This window comes from Astatotilapia calliptera, chromosome 16 (assembly GCF_900246225.1).
Source record: "Astatotilapia calliptera chromosome 16, fAstCal1.2, whole genome shotgun sequence".
Taxonomy (NCBI): Eukaryota; Metazoa; Chordata; class Actinopteri; order Cichliformes; family Cichlidae; genus Astatotilapia; species Astatotilapia calliptera.
In genome coordinates, this window is record NC_039317.1 from 15,179,504 (window position 1) to 15,198,928 (window position 19,425).

Here is a 19,425-nt window from a genome sequence, read left to right on the forward strand (position 1 = left end):
CTCCATTATAGCCATTGGCTCACTGTAAATGTGACACACACAACCACTCCCAACCCAGTGCAGCTTCACACAATAATATGGAGATGAATTAATCCAGGCACATTAGTCTACCATGTTACACCTGTGCAAACAAAAAGCCCAACAATATATTCAACACCAATACACATTACCCAGTGTGTGAGTTTGACAGTGGTCTAAATCAACATGAAGATATGGAGATATAATTTCTGAGTATTCTTCAAACACATTTTAGCTGGACCAGACTCAACTGCTTTTAAACTCATACATTCCCAATGATAAGCTAATGCAAATTGATGTTTCCTTGCAAGTGGTGCAGTCAAATTCTTAAGGTTCTTAATACAGTCTTTGAAAAATTTGTGTTTGGCTTCAAATCTCATGGTCCAGATATGAATGAGAGGACCAATCTTTCGAACGCACCTCGGATAGTGGACCATGAAATGATGTTTTGGAATTAAGTTGCTTGATGGGTATAGTTCTCTAAAGAGTCTATGGTGTACAATAATCAGGTGCTTTAAATACACAGTCATTCCTTCAGTGATAGAGATTGGGAAAACGATGTTTAGAATGTGCAACAAATGCCAGTGCAAATCATCTTCTGGGATGAGATGAGATGAATGAATTCCCGCTGTTGTGCCTACATCAATATTGTACACAGAGGTCTGCAAAAATGTGTGCAGGCTGGACAGAGTGTCTTCATATTTCACACGTCAACGAAGTGACACTTGAACAGCTCATCAAATGCACGCAGTGATGTGCATGACTGACATGGAAGAAGCTTCCGATCGTAGACAATGTAGAAGCTGAAAACCTGTGCTTTCTAAGTCCCTGTGGCCAGGAGATATGGCTGGGGGTTTCCTTCATTATTCATGAGGTGATCCTCAAGGCTCTGGTAGGACTGAAACACAATAAAAAGCATAACTTTATAAGCCCCTTAGGTTAAGAAAAGGTGTTCCATGAACCACAGTATGTGGAACTGGATCCAACACTCATCTTCTTAGGACGTTTCCTTCCAGCTGGTTGTGGCGTGAGAAGATGCAGCAAAACAAGAAGAGAAGCCATGTCTGGTTGAGGGTATGAGCAGAAAAGAAGTGATCCATACACACATTATGCACACTACTGCTTTTTAAATAACTTTTAAAAATGAAAACTAAAATCACTACATTAATAAAATGTTACCTTGGGACACTACCTGGCTCATCAGCATAATCCCTTCCTTTGTTCAAGGCCGATTTCAGCAATCTTTTTAGAAGACAAGTCTCTTTAAGGTCTCTGGCTTCCCTGGCTACCTTGTCTTTAAAACTCGTGTTCCATTTTTCCAGGAACCTGGAAAAAATTCGACAATTTTTAGCCAAACAACTGTTTTAATCTGTGGATTATACATATGAACTACATAAGATACTGGACTCTTTCACACACCTCACATCTCCACACGCACTCTGGTTTTTCCTTTTGCACGCTTCTTATAATTTATAATTTCTTTTTATTAATAATTTCTTACATAAACTGTTATTTGCACATCTTACTGTAAATTTCTAAATTAAAGCTGTAATTTTTTGTAGTAATCTGTAAATATTACTGTCAATTCTATAATTTAATGGTCGGGCATTGCACAGCAATAAGCATTTCACCTCATGTCATACTGTGTATGGTTGTGTGTGTGACAAATAAAATTTGATTTTGAAATTTGAATTGGAACTCCAGACAGCTGGGCAGCCCAGCACCTGAGGGCTCTGGGACACACACCATCAGGGCCAGCAGCTTTACTGGAATGGAGTCTGCCCAGTTCCCTTGTGATTTCATCTGCTGAGAGGGACAAAGAGAGACAGGCTGAGGGGGCAAGACAGGGGGGAGGAAAATGGAGAAGATCGGAAGAGCTGGGAGTGGAGACAGAAGACGCAGGCAGATTTAGTTTGTTTGCACATTCAACGTCTCCATCTATTCCCACACCTTTCTTTTGTCTCTGGCCAGTAATGGTCCACATTCCCTTCCACACCTCCCTGGTGTTGTTTTCTTGGAGTTTGCTTTCCAGCTTCCTTCTGTAAGACTCCTTTCCCTCAGCAATCTTGGCTTTAAGCTCCTTCTGCACCAGTTTCAACTGTTCTTTGTCCCTGTTTCTAAAAGCTGTCTTTTTCTTGTTCAGTACAGCTTTAATGTCTTTGGTTACCCAAAGTTTCTTGTTGGGGAAGCAGGGAATATTTTTTGGGGGGAACAATAATATATAATAAAATAAAATGACCGTAATGCAGCATCTTCCTGTGGCTAAGCCTCTTCCTGCCTCTCTCTCTCTTTCCCCCTCTCTCTCACCTGTCCTCCTGGGTTTGATCTACCTAATCAGCAGGGAGCCGCAGGGTGATGAGGTGTGAGGGAGACAGCCAGCAGTGAAGATGACCGGGCAGACCGATGTCGACATACCAGGTGAGCCTTGCTACATATTATAAAGCCCTCGGCTTCATGCACACCTAATCATACCTAACACAGGCTCCATTTTGCTCACGGATAGCATGTTTCTATTTCTGTCAGCCTGCTGATACTTAAATGGCTTGAGCTCTGACAGCAGGCTTGGCTGGGATTTAGTGGGTGTTAAGTTCGGGAAGTACTTAAACTTTCTGTCCCTGGGCTTTCTAGAGATGAATCACAGACAGCAATGTGCAAAATTCTTGAACCGCTTCTCACCTAAAACCATTTCTTTAAGCAATAGTTCTCTTTAGGACACTGGCTGCTGTTTCATTTATTTTCAGTCCAGTCTCTATGCCTGACCGTTTTCAGGGGGATATTTTAATTTTTATTTGTTTGTTTGTTATTGTTGTTAAGCCAGTTAACACTGACTTATGAAACACAAGCATTAAAAAGACACCTAATTTAACAGCTTGTCATAAAACACAATTTGTTCCCATTTCTTTGGCACCTTAAATCATATAAAAAATGTCAAAGAAAACATATTTGATAGGCATGAAACAGTATTGTTGCAACCACAAGATGATTCCTAAAGAGCTATTTGTCAAAAACCTAAAAAAGATCTTATCATGGTGTGCAGTGTGTTCTTAAAAATTTGAGGAAACTTTACAGTTGTAAGATAAAAGAAGGTAGCAGGCTTAATAACCATCTACAGAAGATAAGCAGTATCTGAAAATCATGTCCTTGAGAAATCCAGCAAAGACCTGACACAGGAACTGAGAGATGCATCTGCCCTTCAGCTGATCCATTTACTGTTCACTGAAGTCTCATCAAAAATATTCTCAGTGGAAGGGTGGCTGTCAAGAAGCCATTATTAAAGAAGTGAAACCAGGAGAAAAGGCTGAGGTCAAATTGCAAAATAACTGGTCTGGCAGCAGCTCTTATGCAGTGATGAATCCAAATATGAAATTTTTCGTTCAAATAATTGCCAAAATACAGAGGAGGTCAGGAAAGAGGTACAACCATCTGTAAAACCCTGTGTGAACCCTGTGTCATGGTTTGGGGCTGTGAGAGTTCAGACTGTGTTTAAGAATAAAGGTGGTCTAATATCAACTTCCAAGCTTGTAAGAATTACACAGACTTGTTTTTTGCCTTATAATGGTGTATTTCCATGTATGTTTGCATGTTTCAATAGATAACTGCACCTCTTTCCCATTTTCATAGCAAAATATATATTACAAAAAAGAGAGGTCGCTGAAGACCTTTGCACAGCTCTGTATTTGTCCATCTGTTACCAGAAACAGGAGCAATTTTCACATTTGGAAGGACCAGCTTTGCTAATAATGTTCCCAGCAAGTTCTGGCTGAAGAATGACCATCCAAAGAAAACGTCATGTGGCGGAGAGCACTCTGCTGTTATCACAGGTACACTGTATGTATATTTTAGTAATGAAAGCTGACATTGTTCACTAATAACATTCTTTTTGTGCCTGCAATGGCGTTACAGAAAATGGGAGGTTGCTGATGTTTGGTGGCAACACATGGGGCCAGCTGGGGTTGAGAATTAAGCCTAGTGCCAGGAAACCAACCTCTGTGAAAGGTTAGTATTTTTCACCGTGGCTGGGTCATATTGCATCAAACTAGTTATTTTTTGTGTAAAGCATAAAAAAAAATAAGCCCACATGACTTATTTTGTTAATCTAAGCCCCAAAATATAGAGTACAGTGCAATACAGTTTTATATACTGGGATCTTTATAATTAGAGCTATTTGTATCTATTCAAGCTATTTTGTTATATTTTGTAACTTATATATTACTTGTATGTAACCAGTTGTGTTGTATTGTTACTGTTCTTACTGTCTTGGAGCAATTGTGACCACATAGTTTCCTCTGGTATTGTGATTCTAATCACATAAAAGACAAAAAAATGTGAGACAAAAAAGGCAGAAAGTTGAGAAAATGTGTGATAAATTTGAATTATTTTTAATTGTTAACTAATGACCAGAACCAGAATTTGTTAGTCCATTAACAAGAAGATAATTGTGGTATTTTGAAGCCATTTTACTCACTATAATTACTGCATTTCCTTTCCAGCCTTGAAGTCTGAGAAGGTGAAGCTTGCAGCTTGTGGGAGAGACCACACAATTGTTTGCACATGTGAGACAATAAACAAATATTTAATTACACGTGAGAGATGTTTCCATGAACACTGTTGTCCTCAAAATGAGTATACTTGTATATTTAGTTCATGGCAGTGTATACAGTGCAGGTAGCAACCAGGACGGGCAGCTGGGTTTAGGCCATTGTGACAAGTCTACATGCTTTCACCTGCTCCGCCCCTTCTGCGACTGGGCACCAATCAAAATGCTTTCTGCAGGATGCAACACCTCAGCCGCCTTAACAGGTTTGAACAATGACGATATAATAAGTTTCTCTGCTAGAAAAGATGATCTGGGCATATGTAAAGTGTATGTACGTATGTGTGTTGGTAGAGGATGGGAGGCTGTTCATGTGGGGGGACAACTCTGTGGGTCAGATTTCTTTTGGGGACGAGGGATTTGCTGCAGAACCCAGAGAGGTCCACGTTGGAGAAGCAGTCATATGGGTGTCCTGTGGGTATAAGCACTCAGCTTTTGTGACAGGTACAACGCAGTCCAGCCACATGCATCACTGCAGTAGGTCCAATGTTAAATGAACCAGTCTTCAATACTTGTGTCATTTATTGTGTTGGATTTGTCCCAGTTTATGGTCGTCTCTACACGTTTGGTGAGAGTGCGAATGGAAGACTCGGTCTTCAGGAGGAGCAGCTGGCCAATCACAGAATTCCTCAGCAGGTGCAGGGAGTCCTGGGTCATGTCACCCGAGTGTGCTGTGGAGGAGAGCACACAGTGGTCCTCACAGGTATGCTAACAATTTGTTATTTTTAAAGAAAAGCATAAAACATCTGTGAAAGGAGCTGGTTAAACAGCGATGGAAAAGGTATTCAGGTCTTTAACTTAAGCAAAAGTATCAGTGTGCCTGATAATGATTTTCACATTATTGTGGGAAAAAATAAGGAGAAAATACAATCGCTTTTACTGTATGCATTAATATGTATGCAACATTTAATGTCAGCTGATCAAAGTAGGGCTGATTTTAACTGTAAAACACATGTGGTGATCACATCGTGTTTCCTTCTTTAAAATCTGCCACAGAACTCAACTTGTTTGATTATGTTAGACACTTTAAGGGACAGAATAAGTGATCTCAGCTCAAATGTAGCACAGACACAATGAAGAAGAACATCAAAATAAATTCCCCTGAGTGCTCTTGTACAGTAGTTGAGTAAATGTACTATACATCGCTTTGAATCAAAAGGGTTCTTTCCCTCTGTCTGCTTTGCTGTGCCAGAGAAGAACGTGTACACATTCGGCAGAGGTCAGTACGGTCAGCTGGGCCACGGAACATTTCTGTTTGAGGTTCATTTGCCAAAAGCGCTGCAGCACTTTTGTAACAGCAAGGTCAGACACATCGCGTGTGGAGAGAACCACACAGCTGTGGTCACAGGTAAGCCATCTTTGAAGGTCATTGTGACTTTAAAAGTAGCATTTCCCATTCACCTTTTTAGATGTCCATGCATGTTTTATATATGAAAGCATATAAAGGCCAATAATAACTGTTTTAATGGAATATAATATATCTACAAGCTTTAAGGAAGGAATTATTTAAAAAAGTTTTTCTGTGATAAGTTCAAGAAACAAACTTCTTTAGGACATATGACTTGTGTACCACGCATAATTAAACACACAGCAACAAACCTGTAATCAGGTTAAAAGTACCATTAGTGAGGTAAATAAAACAAATTAACTGATGATGAAGACGAAGTGGAATCTCTTTTTTCCCCATCCAGCATAAACATGTCACTGAGGTGCTGTTTAATCACACAGCAGCCAGTCTGCCACTGTGAGGTGTTCAAATGCAAGTTCAGCAACTCACAAGCTTTCTCTAGAATTTGCTAAAGTGACTAATTTCATAAACTTTCTCAGATGTTGTCTGCCTCTAGAGGTATTCAGTTGATTATCACCACATGTGAGTCAGTTTTCGAGGGGGTAGATAAATCCAAGTTTTGTCAGTTAACTAAATGATAAATCTAATTTCAGCCAAACAATGTACTAAAAACCAATATTCAGTATTCAAACTTTTCATTCCTATGTGCATTTAAAAAGGGAATTAAATAAAAATCAAGGATTTTGTTGTTTATAAAATGTGTTAAAAGCAAAACGACTTCAGCCAGGATAGAAAACCTTCAGTCTGTGTTTGATGCATTTATCCTCCCCCTGCTCCACAGACAGCGGGCTGCTGTACACGTTTGGTGATGGTCGTCATGGAAAACTCGGGTTAGGGGAGGAAAACTTCATCAACCAGTTCAGCCCGACACTCTGCACACGTTTTCTTCAATACGCTGTTCAGTCAGTAAGTGAAGGTGATGTGAAGGGCTTTAAAAGTAATCTTCATAATCAGTCAACTCCCTCCAAAAAGGCCATAAAATGTATGAGAGGCACCACAGCTTGTAACAGGAAGCCTACTACAGCAGGATGTATCCACAGCACCATCAGTGATCGATAACAGAATATTCTTCACCAATCACCCCAGGAAGAGCAGCTGAAGCTGTGCTCACAGCCAGCACCTGGATACTTTCAGAGATCAGCCTTTTAATGAGTAATGAGCTCTGAATGGATCGTGTAGTGTCACATCATATCGCCTTTCTTTGCATCTGCAGGCTTTCTCCTATTTGGCAGCTGATTGTTCATAGGGAGCAGTATTCTTAGATACATCAGAGGTAAACTTCTCTCAAAGTAAGGCAAACGTAATCTCGAAAACAATCTTGCTGTAGCCTTGAGGGAGTAATATCCTGTATGTCAGCAGGTAAATGAGTGAAGAGCAGACTGAGAGTTAATCAGCTAAATGTAACAAAGATGTTTTCTTGTGTCCTCTCTCCCCGTCAGGTGTCGTGCGGTGGTCACCACATGCTGGTCGTGGCTACACCCAGGCCAGCAGAGAGCCAAGAAGCGGTGCCAGAGAAGGATGTCTTAATCGCAGACTACTTTCTGGAGTCAAGTTTTACCAAAATCATCTTTAAAAACAAGTTCATCAGTCCAACTCCACCATCACCACTCTCAGCCCTCTCAGCCCGGGCACGCCACCGAGACAGAGTGAGACCCTTCAACTTACTGCTCATTTTTAAAACACTTAATTCAATTCAATTTTATTTATACAGCGCCAAATCACATCAACAGTTGCCTCAAGGAGCTTTATATTGTAAGGTAGACCCTACAATAATTGTTTTTTATGTTATAGTTTAATTCATGGAAATAAGTTACCCAAATCTATTTGGCCCTGAATGAAAAAATGATCGCCCCCTAAACCTAAGAACTGGTTGTGCCACACTTGGGCAGCAAGAACTGCATTCACGTATTTGTGATAACTGGCAATAAGTCTTACATCTCTGCAGAGGGATTTTAGCCCACTCTGCAGGATTTTTTTTTTATTCAGCCACATTGGAGGGTTTTTTTCTAGCATTTTGGATCTCCATTGGATTTCTACGGAGCCCCGCAGGGGACATGGGAGAGAAAAAAATTAAGACGGACTTTTGCGAGATCTCACAAAAGTTTTAGCCGCATTCTTCGGACGCCGGCTCGAAGCCAACCGGGAGGTCGAGGCACGATGTGCCGGGAAAGCGGTGTTCCACCCGGCTGTAGTAGGTCTCGACCTCCCGTTAACGGGAGGTTAAGAATGCGGCTAAAACTTTTGCGAGTCCCGAGTTTGTTTTGCGAGATCTCGCAAAAGTCCGTCTTAATTTTTTTTTCTCCCATGTCCCCTGGTTCTCAAGATGTTTTTTGGCAAAAGTGAGACGAACCTTTGTGTTGTTTTAGATCAGCAGTGGTTTTCTCCTTGGTGCTCTCCAATGGATGGATCAGACTTCCAAAAAAATGTGGTTGACCACAGTTAATTCATGATTCAACAAGGGTGCAGATTACTTTTTCACACAGGGCCAGGCATGTTTAGATACCTTTTTTCCTTAATGAATTTAAAAAGTGCATTTTGTAATTAGTCAGGTTATCTTTGTCTAATATTAAATTTTATTTGAGGACCTGAGTGTGATAAACATGCAGGCATGTTGAAAAAAGAAATCAGTAAAGGGGTTGGGGTGGAATTGATTTTTTTTCTTTTATTTTTTATTTGACCTGTGCAGTCATGAAACAGGTATTTAAGTGTATTTTATGCGATAATAAAACGTTAAACATTTGAAACCCATGCTTGCAGAACCCCTTGGAAAACTTGTATGACCTGTATTATATCAATAGGGGGCAGTGTTGCACCACACTGCAAATCTGCCACTGGTTGCTGACGCTCCATAGATACATTTCCAAACTTAAACTCGAGAATCTCGTTTCCTATTTTTCAGGTTCGTTCTGTGGAGTTGTTTGGGGATAAGTTTCAGAGCCTCCCACGGCTTAACTCTGACTTTCTCAACACATCTCGGCAAAGATCCAGAAATTCCCTAACTCTGAAAACCCTTTCAAATGATGCTACTACCCCTTCATCATCCCCTAAACCAAAATCAGAGGTGACAGGAAGCCCACTTCTCTCCCCCAGATCTCGATCCATATCCCCTCAGAGTCCACTGTTATCCTCTAAGGCATCAACCCCACATTCACAATCATCATTCACGCTTCAAAGTAAAGCATCCACGTCTGCTTCTTCTAAGTCTAAATGCAAAAAGGTGCCCTCTCCTTTGCTTTTACCAAAGTCTATAACAAAATTAAACCCCAGCAGTCCTGTAGCTACTAAAATGACTGCAAAGCCTAGACTAAACCGAGCAGCAGCCACTAAGAAGCCTCTAAGTAACAAATTCTCATCTCCTGTGCCACCTAAAGAGCCCTACACCCCGACTAGACCCCCCAGTAATGTTTTCATTAAAAATCTAAAGGAGGAAGAACATTCTGCCCCAACACAAACAGGTACTTGAATTCTATGGTTTCAACAAGTGGCAATAAATGTTATAGCCAGCTTTTAGCTGATGCTTGAGCGGGTTTAAGCTGTTTAACCTAATTTTGTCTGTTATTTCAGGAAATGTTAAGAGACAAATAATCACTGAAGAAGTGGAGGAGAAAGAAGTCTTTTCACCATATATGGTGAGAGAAGACATTTTTGATGGCTCATTATGCGATGGTTTCTCTTAGATAGAGCAGATAAATACAGTATAGTCCACAGAGTCTTAAATGTAGAGTGAGACGACTGTTATTTTCCTCTTCTGGCTTCTTCTCTCTGGTTTGGATTAAATGCACTGCAGGGCAGGAAGCAGCAACGTAGAACACTGACTTTTTCCAGGAAATGTGCATACATCAGCATACGTGCTGTGTATACTGTATGTGTGTGTGTTCTTGCAAGTGTGTGTGTGTGTGTGTGTGTGTGTGTGTGTGTGTGTGTGTGTGTGTGTGTGTGTGTGTGTGTGTAAAGAAATTTTCCACTTGGTAAAACAATGAAGAAAAATATAAAATTGAATATCTCTAATGAATCTTCATCAGCCAGTTTCAGATATTTGGACAGCTTCTGCTGATACACAAATTTGTTTGTGCTCCAGCCCCTAGATGCACAAACACACACACGGATACACACACACACACACATGCAGTGCTTTGGAAAAGTTCTCAGGAATCTTGCCACATCTCATCAGTGTTTCCACAACCAGTGATGAAGCAAGTTGAGAAAGAGTCTCCTACTTTGCTGTGTGCTATGGGTTACTGCAACATGTGGTGCCCCCCCCCAGCAATCCTGTCCTCACTGCAGGGGTAAATTTGTGTATTTGTGTTTGCACAGTACTGTATGTGTGTCCTCACATGTGTGGGTTTTAAGTGTGAGAGAAATTTCAATTTTATTTATATCATGCTAAATCACAACAACAGTTGCCTCAAGGTGTTTTATATTGTAAGGTAAAGACCCTACAATAACACAGAGAAAACAGAGAAAACATATCATATGACCCCCTATGAGCAAGCTTTTTGGTGACAGTGGGAAGGAGAAGCTCCCTTTTAACAGGAAGAAACCTCCAGCAGAGCCAGGCTCAGGGAGGGACTGGCATCTGCCGCTACCGGTTGGAGGTGAGGGGAGAAAGATGGTACAAAGACGCGCAGTGGCAGAGTTCCAGAGATGACTAATAACTAATTGATTGATTGATTGGTAATTTATTTCAACATGTGAACAATATACAAGTACATTTAGAAAAGAAATAAGAGAGAAAAAAAATACTATACAAATTACATACAAAAAAACATTCTGATTAATTTACATGTTGAAAGGGAGTGGGAAGAAGTATACACTTATTTAATCCCACCTCTGTCCCATAAATTATCAGTGAATATTTAGTCAGCTTCCTTACTGATATAATTTGTAATAAAAATAGTGAACAGATTTCTGATATACTATATACTATAATATCACATCATGAATTTTTTGTTTGTTTGTTTTTAAATAGAGACATTCACTTAATTTAAATATTTTCCTTTTCTTTATAGATTGAGAAGATCATATTTTTATAACTCTTTTTGAACAGTTTTATGTTTGGACATTGCTTTAATTCCATATTCAGTTTGTTCCATAGTTTCACTCCATGAACAGAAACACAAAAGCCTTTTCTTGTAGTACGTACCTTCATTGTTTTGAAGTTACAAAAACCCCTTAAATTATAACTTCCTTCTTTCAAAAAAAACATACTCTGAATATTACCTGGCAGTTCTTTATTTTTTGCTTTGAATAGAATTTGTGCTGTTTGGAATTTCACTATATCGTCAATTTTCAATATTTCAGACTGCAAAAATAGTGAGTTTGTATGTTCCCTATAACCTGCATTGTGGATGATTCGAATTGCTTTCTTTTGAAGAGTAAAAAGTGAATGTAATGTGGTTTTATAGTTATTGCCAGAGATGGGCAGTAACGCGTTACTGTAATCTGATTACTTTTTTCAAGTAACGAGTAAAGTAATGGATTACTATTGCAAAATCAGTAATTAGATTACCGTTACTTTCCCGTAGGAACGCTGCGTTACTGCGTTACTAAAACCGTGATTTTTTTTGCGAGAATGTCTCATGACAGTGACGTAAGCAAGTGCGACGTTGGTGACAGCAGCTGTGTGCAGATCAACAATGGATAATATATTGAGTGCGGGAGAGAGTATGAGCGTGCAGCGTTTAAAGCGTGGAAGTACTGACCTTACTTTGAGTTTGATTCCATAAAAAGTGACAAAAACATTAGCGTCCATCGTGCGTGGGAAGAAAACTTCTTTTTACAGCGAAAAAAACCCCTAAACTTCCGAGCAAGCACCGAGTAGCTACGACATGATGGGAAACTCACAGAGACACTCGCGCGGATTCTTCAACTGACCGCAGCACACCTGCACCAGGGTAACCCTCCGCCTACCCTGCTCCTGCTTTACAGGTGAAAATAGAGCAAAAGGACCGCTGAGTCTTTGACTTTATTTATTTTCTGCTGTGTTTTACTTGCATCTATTTGAAAGAGTGAGTGTAAACACAAAAAATATTTTTATTTTATGTGCTGGAATGTGTAGAAAATAGGTTTAAATGTTAAACTAATTTATTCAAGTCAGAGAATGTTGCATATAATTAAATGTTTTGCTTGATGCATAAAGTTAAAAGATTAAAACCGATAAAACAAGTTAAAAAAAAGAGACTTTTCCATTTGATTACATTTTGTATGATGGATTATGTAGAAAAAGTAGAATTGGGCTGAAAGATCTATCACTTTATCACCTCTTCAGGTTGTAAATCGTGTTTTTAAAAAGTAACTAAGTAACTAAGTAATTAATTACTTTTGAAAATAAGTAATCAGTAAAGTAACGGGATTACTTTTTTGGGGGAGTAATCAGTAATTAGTTACTGATTACTTTTTTCAAGTAACTTGACCAACACTGGTTATTGCCCCAGACCTCTGCACAATAGCTTAAGTATGGTGAAACCAGTGAACAGTAGAGAATATGAAGTGATGTTCTGTCGAATACCTGTTTTGCCTTGTTTAGTACTGCAATGCTTCGTGATACTTTGGAATGAATATATCTTACGTGAGCTCTCCAGTTAAGTTTTTCATCTATTATTACCCCCAGAAATTTATTTTCACTGACTCTTTCAATATCAACACCATTTATTTGAATCTTTGCATTTGTATTTAAACTACTATTTCCAAATAACATCAGTTTAGATTTATTCAAATTTAATGATAATTTGTTTTTATCAAGCCAGAACTTCACTTTACTTATTTCATTAGTCATATCCTCCAATAAATTCTGCAGATCATCACCAGAGCAAAAAATGTTTGTATCGTCAGCAAAGAGAACCATTTTTAATACTTTGGACACTTTACAGATGTCGTTAATGTACAAGTTGAAGAATTTTGGACCCAAAACTGACCCTTGGGGTACACCACAAGCAATGTCCATACATAAGGAGCAACCACCATTTATTTTCACAAACTGCTTTCTGTCACTTAAATAACTCCGGACCCAATCTAAAACTACCCCTCTGACACCATAACGTTCTAGTTTTCTTATTAATATATCATATAATGATTGCAGAGAAGTGTATAAACGCATAGTGGGTGAGAAAGGTGGCTGAAAAAGAGAAACTCAATGCATCATGGGAATTCCCCAGCAGCCTAAACCTATTGCAGCATAACCAAGGGAGGATTCACGGTGACCTGATCCAGCCCTAAATATATGCTTTATCAAAGACGAAAGTTTTAAGCCTAATCTTAAAAGTAGAGATAGTGTCTGTCTCCCGAATTCAAACTGGAAGCTGGTTCCACAGAAGAGAGGCCTGAAAGCTGATGGCTCTGCTTCCCATTATACTTTTAAATACTTTAGGAACCATAAGTAAACCTGCAGTCTGGCAGTGCAGTACTGTGCTGGGGTGATGCAGTGCTATAAGGTCATTAAGATAAGATGGGGCCTTATTATTCAACACCTTGTATGCATGGAGAAAGATTTTAAATTCGATCCAGCATTTAACAGGCAGCCAGATGAAGAGAAGCCAGAATAGGAGAGATATGCTGTTGCTTTCTAGTCCCTGTCAGTACTCTTGCTGCACCATTTTAGATTAACCGAAGGCCTTTTAGGAAGTTTTTACAACATCCTGATTATAACGAATTACAGTAGTCCCGCCTAGAACTAGTTTTTCAGCGTCAGTCTGAGACAGTGTAAAAGTGTAAAGTGTGCGTGTTAGTCCCCATAGGGAAATAGTTCCTCTGCATTTAACCCATTCACCCAGTGAAGCAGTGGGCAGCCACCAGTGTAGCGCCCGGGGAGCAGTGTGTAGGGACGGTACCTTGCTCAGGGGTACCTCAGGGTAGCCGTTCAGTGGAGTCGAACCACCACTCTACCTACTGAGCTATCCCTGCCAGTATGTTTTCTAAAATAATCAGTAATCAAGAGAATAAAATATTGTATTATACATAGGTATTTAATGAAAACAATCAATTTTGGAGAGAAGGTTTATGAGGTGCTGAACTTGTTTTTAAACACCTCACAATGGCAGACTGGCTGCTGTGTGATTAAATAGCACCTCAGTGACACCCTGTGAAAGATTTTCTACTTCAATATGTAGAAAAGTTTCAGCTAAGACATCACAGACAGTGGATTTATGCTGGCATCAGGTAATCCACTGGGACTGTATCCGAGCTTGACTTTGTGGTGTTATGCTTGATTCTTGGTATTACAAATGAAATCTATATATGTGTAATTTAGCATGAATTGACATTGAAATCGTTGAGATTTAACAGAACTTTTACAGTCATTGGTGGTCAAAAGGCGGGTTCACTGTGACATCATAATTTTCAGCAGAAACACTTTTTTTCATTCACTTTTTGTCAGTGCCATAACTCGGGAAGAGAAGGGGAATATATTTCACCAAACTGCTGACACTAATTATTCGTGCACACCTACTAAAGTCTTCAGTGCAACTAATTATACGAGTCTACCCTGACATTCTATTTACACTTTGAAAACCACTGAAATATACCTCTAGTAGTCTATAATAGTAGGGTGCAAGTACAGTAGGTAGGTAAGATGATATTTAAAGCATTAAAAACACATAAAACATTGAACAAATTACATATGCAGTTATACTGACGGCCGCTCCGCTTGTGCAGCTTTCCTTCTTTAATCTACTTTTCTTTTTCGTATTATATCTTTCTGAATCCTTATGTGATTTGTTACAGGGAAAGAAAAAGGGCAGAGCTTTTAGACATGCAGTAAAGGAAGAAGAACCATTTGCACAACAGATCCAGACTAACGAGAAGACCGACCGAAACTCCCCTAAGGTTTTGCCAACAGAGCTTATGAAGGGCCCCAGCACCTTGAAGACAGAAGTGTCTCCTCTGAAGAGCACAAAGAAAAATCACAAAGTGACTTCAAACAGCAAAGAGAACATCACCAAGGAGTCCAGCAACATCAAACCTTCAGAAAACAGGCAAGCTCAAAAGCAGCTCCCGCATTTTAAATCATCACAGCAAGATAAGAGGAAACCGTCAGAGCATAGCACAAAAACACAACAGACGCTGACAGATGCACAGGAGAGAGTGACTGAAGTGAAGCACAAGACGAGGAAAACTGAGGATTTGAGAGAAAGTAATGAACCAAATGAAGAGGATAACAGCTCTCTGAAGAAAGGCTTGACAAGGACCCCAAAAAAGGAGACAAAGAAATCATCATCTTTAGATCCGAAATCTCCTTCTATCAAGGTCAGTAAAGTGAATCAAGCAGCCAGTCTAGCATCCACAGAAAATGCCGTAAAGGAAAATGAAGCAACTCAGAGGGGAAGTGATGACGTCAAACCTGTTGAAGTGGCGAGTCGGGGGACACGGCGAGTCAAATCGACTCTAACAAAAGATCAGCACAAGGTTAAATCTGTACCAGGAGTGGATGCTAAATCGCCAGCAGCACAGGGAGAAAACACAACACCTTTTAAGGCTGAAACCAAGAAATCTGTCTCCAGAAAAACACCATTGCAAGTTAAGGGAAAATTGCAAGAGCTTAAACCAACACCAGTCAAGGATCAAAGTAAATGTGCAGAAAATCCCCTCATTGAAGGTGAAAGCAAAGAAAAGTGTGAGGAAAATGAGTTAAATTGTGCCAAAGACGCCACTCTGAAGATGAAAGGTGGAACTGTGGATGAGCAGAAATTGTCAAAAATAAAGGACAAAAAGACGGCAAAGGAATCCGGTGCTGAACAGAGGGCAAAAACAAAACGAAGAGGAGGAGGCAAGGAAGAGGAAATCAGAGTTAAAGGTGAGGGGGATGTTGACTCTGAGAATAAGATGAAGGCTAAACCAAAGAGTGAAGCTTCCAGCCTGCCGTCATCTCAGCAGGATACACCTACAGAAGTGAGAGGTAACCCAATTTCCCCTCAAAGCCCAGAGGTGGATTCTCCTAGAGCTGCAAAACCCCTGCGAGGCGCTAAGCCTGTTGTTATGGATTCCCGTGTTTCTGAAACAAATGAAGAGGACACTTGGGGCAAGAATGGGGGAAAAACAAATTGGGGAGAAATTCTCAGTAATTCAGCGTCACTTCTTCCAGTTGCTGGGATTGCAGGTGCAGCTATTGAGGTCCTTCGTGAGGCAGTGACAAGTGTGCAGTCTGACAGTGACAAAGCCACCTCGACACCCTCTAAAACGCTCAGTAAAGTCAGACAATTCACGAAGCAGAGTGCAGTTACGGAGCCGTCCTTGTGCTCCACATTGTCACATTTTTCTTCCTCGAATGAAACGGAGGATGGCCTGAAGACAGATGCTCAAGCTGGTGTTCCATCGGAATCTGTAAATGAATCCCAAGAAGTAGAAAATGATGACAGCAGTTGTGATCCATCAGAGGGGGAGGCAGTGAAAGGGGGCCTGTCTGAGCATATCAGGGGTGAACACATGGAAGATTCACAAAAAGAAGTGGAGGAGAAATCCGACAAGGCATCTGGAGAGGATGAGGATTCTGAGGATGGGGGAAAGAATGAAGATGAAGATGTCGAGAGTGGAAGTGACAGTGAAGATAAAAGGGAAGAATGTGAGAGTAGTAGTGACAAAGAAACAGGAGAGGAGAGCAATACGGGAGAGGGAGAGGAAGATAATGTATCTGAGGAAGAAGAGGGTGACGAGAAAACAAGCAGGAGTGATAAAGATGAAGGAAGTGATAAAACTAATGCTGCTGAAACTGAAGGAGAGGAAGAAAGCAGTAAGAAGACAAGTGATGGATTGAGTGACTCTGATGGGAGTGAAGGAGCTGAGGAGGAAGGTGAAAATGAAGAGTCCAGTGATGAAGAGAGTAAAGAGGATAAAGAGAAGGAGAGTGAGGATGAAGAGAAGAAAAGCGGTGATGAATCAGAGAGCGATGAGAGCACGAACCGAGAGTCAGAGGGGGAGGAGGACGGAGAGGAAGGAGACACTGCAGAATCTGCCAAAACTGAAGAAGAAGAAAATGATGAAGATGAAGAGGGCGAAACTGAGGAACAAAATGATGCCTCCACAGAAAATGAGGATGAGGAGAAGGACTCGGTTGAAGATGAAGAGGCAGATAAGAGTGAAGGAGAGCAAGACAGTGATAAGGGAGAGGAAGAAGAAGATAGCGAGGATGAGGAAGAGGAACTCCAAGATGAAAAAAGTGATGAAGAAGAAGAGGAAGAAGGAGGTGAGGAAAGGGAAGAAAGTGAGTCCGTAGGTGATGGGGAAGCTGAGACAGAAGATGGAGAGGATGAGGACAAAGAAGAGAGTGAGGAGGAGGAAGAGTCTGCAGAAGAGGAAGAGGAAGAAGAGGAGGAGGATACAGGGGACGAAGACATAGAAGCTGAGGAAGAAGAGGAAGAGAAGGAGGAGGATACAGGGGACGAAGAAACAGAAGCTGAGGAAGAGAAGGCGGATACAGGGGATGAAGAAGAAGAAGCTGAGGAAGAGAATGAAAGTGAGGAAGAGGAGAAATCAAAAGGAAAAAATAAAAGCATGGAGCCTGCTAAAAAAAATCTGTTAGAGAGTGATGAAGGGGAGGAGGAGGAGGGGGAGGAGGGGGAAGGTGAGGAGGAAGGGGAAGAAGAGGAAGAACAGCAAAAACAGACAAGGCTAAGAGGAAAAAGGAAAGACATGAAAGGTAATGATGAGGAAACTGATGATGAAGATGAGGATAGTGAGGAAGAGGGTGATGAAGAAGAAAGGGATGAAGAGAATAAGGAAAAGGGAAATGAGAACCAGGAGGAGGAGGAGGCAGAAGAAGAGGGAATTGAGGAAGAGGAAAAAGGAGATGAAAATGAAGAAGAGGAGGAGGAGAATGAGGAAGAGGAGGACCAAGCAAAATTAGCAAAGAAAAAAAAAGAGAAGCGACAGAAACCGCCACCAGACAGAAGCAGCAAACAGAAAGAAGCACCCAAACCAGCACCGAGGACCAGGCAGAGAGCTGCAGGGGGGGCGAAAGCTGAGGACTCTCAGCAGTTCTGGAACGATGTCCTGCCTCAATACCTAGACCTTCAGTGACCACGCCCACGGTGAAGCCACACCCACAGAAATCTCAGCTAAACACGAGCTTCGTCTGAGTTATTCTTTATGCTCTGAAAACACATAACAAGTGTGTCTAAGCACTTTTCAAAAACCCTTACACTGTCCAAGGCAGTCAAGCCATTTATACTGCAATCTAAGTTTTGTCAAGAACTATTTTCATGTGCGTATTGATATCCATGTGGTGCTCTGTGTAGAACAACACTAAAGTGGTGTATTTGGCACTACCTTTGTCAGGATCCTGGGTCTCCTGAACCAGCGTTTTTAGTTCTTTGTGATTTTTGTATTTTGTACTCGTGTGATTTATTCTATGGTTTCTAGTTTTGATCCCCTGCCCTTCATGTTTCTCTGTGCCCCCTCTGTTCCATGTAAGTCTCTGTGTTTCTTAGTTGCTGTCTCCACCGTGTCAAGTTCGCGTCTCCGTGTTATACTTCCTGTTTTACTTTGAAGGTCTGTGTCTTATGTGAATGTGTTCTGCTTTGCTTCCTTGTCTCATCAGTTCTGATTTCTCCCAGCTGTGCTCTCCTTCTGTGTCTCATTCCCCTCGTTACTTCCCAGTGTATTTAAACCCTGTGTTTCTCTGCGTCAGTGTCGTGTTGTCCCTCAAGCTGTGTGTTTCCTCATGTTCCTTTCTGTAAGTTGTAGTTCATATTTTCCCCAGTTTAGTTTTGTATGACTTCCCCTGCCAGCAAATAAAGCTGAGTTCTTTGTGTTTAAACCTTGTGCCTGAGCGCCTGCATTTTGGGTCTGGCTCCTGCCTTCCACACAGCGCTTCTTGACAACCTTAGCTTAAACCTTAGCTTGAGGGCACTGAAGCCAAAATGTGAACACATAGACTTGACATGACTTAACTGTTTTGCGAATTTGCTTATTTTGCACATGAGTGACATTGATATTTATAAAGAAAACACACTGAGAATGACATATATTAATAATAATAATAATGATGATATGGAGGTACGACACACTAGGTTCCAAAGAAGCTCAAAAGCTGCAGCTGTTGAAACAAATGAACGTTTAAGATAACATGATTATGTTCAATGGACACATATATTTCCAGGTTTCAGTGTATCTAATTACGCTGCTATACTCACGAGTCACTTGGATGGATGTATAGCTAACAAACTGTGAGATGCCATCATGTCAATGTGGATCAAAATCTCTGAGGAATGCCATGAAGACAGTCATTAGCAAATGTACCTAAAAGTAACTGGTGATGGTATGTTCCTATTGTCTTAACCCTAATCAGAGTGTTTATGTATTTATTATAGAGCCTTGAATTGAATACTGTATAATTTTCTAATGTATATCTAGGCTCCAGTCTTCCACCTGTTCTGATGAATGTATATAAAATACTGAAAACAGCTTTTTTATGAGTCAGTTATTTCAGAATATTTCATATTTGTCAAAACATATTACGTTTGCAGCAAAAAGTGTA

The 19,425-nt window shown here is 40.5% G+C and overlaps 1 protein-coding gene across 3 annotated transcripts; it reads left to right on the forward strand.

The window, feature by feature from the left end:
• The first annotated feature begins 1,693 nt into the window (after nt 1-1,693).
• rpgra (retinitis pigmentosa GTPase regulator a) lies at nt 1,694-18,273 on the forward strand. Of its 3 annotated transcripts, XM_026145638.1 has the most exons (13): nt 1,694-2,436; nt 3,714-3,839; nt 3,922-4,014; nt 4,509-4,571; nt 4,660-4,818; nt 4,907-5,056; nt 5,157-5,315; nt 5,805-5,960; nt 6,742-6,866; nt 7,400-7,606; nt 8,860-9,415; nt 9,525-9,589; nt 14,679-18,273. In XM_026145638.1, the coding sequence occupies exons 1-13, from the start codon at nt 2,406-2,408 to the stop codon at nt 17,964-17,966; spliced, it is 5,178 nt and encodes a 1,725-aa protein (XP_026001423.1). In that variant the 5' UTR covers nt 1,694-2,405; the 3' UTR covers nt 17,967-18,273. The 3 variants fall into 3 exon arrangements, with proteins under 3 accessions (XP_026001423.1, XP_026001424.1, XP_026001425.1); XM_026145639.1 differs by lacking the exons at nt 1,694-2,436; nt 3,714-3,839; nt 3,922-4,014 and having other exon boundaries at nt 4,510-4,571; nt 4,679-4,818; XM_026145640.1 differs by lacking the exons at nt 1,694-2,436; nt 3,714-3,839; nt 3,922-4,014; ... (2 more) ...; nt 4,907-5,056; nt 6,742-6,866 and having other exon boundaries at nt 5,200-5,315.
• The last annotated feature ends 1,152 nt before the right edge of the window (nt 18,274-19,425 follow it).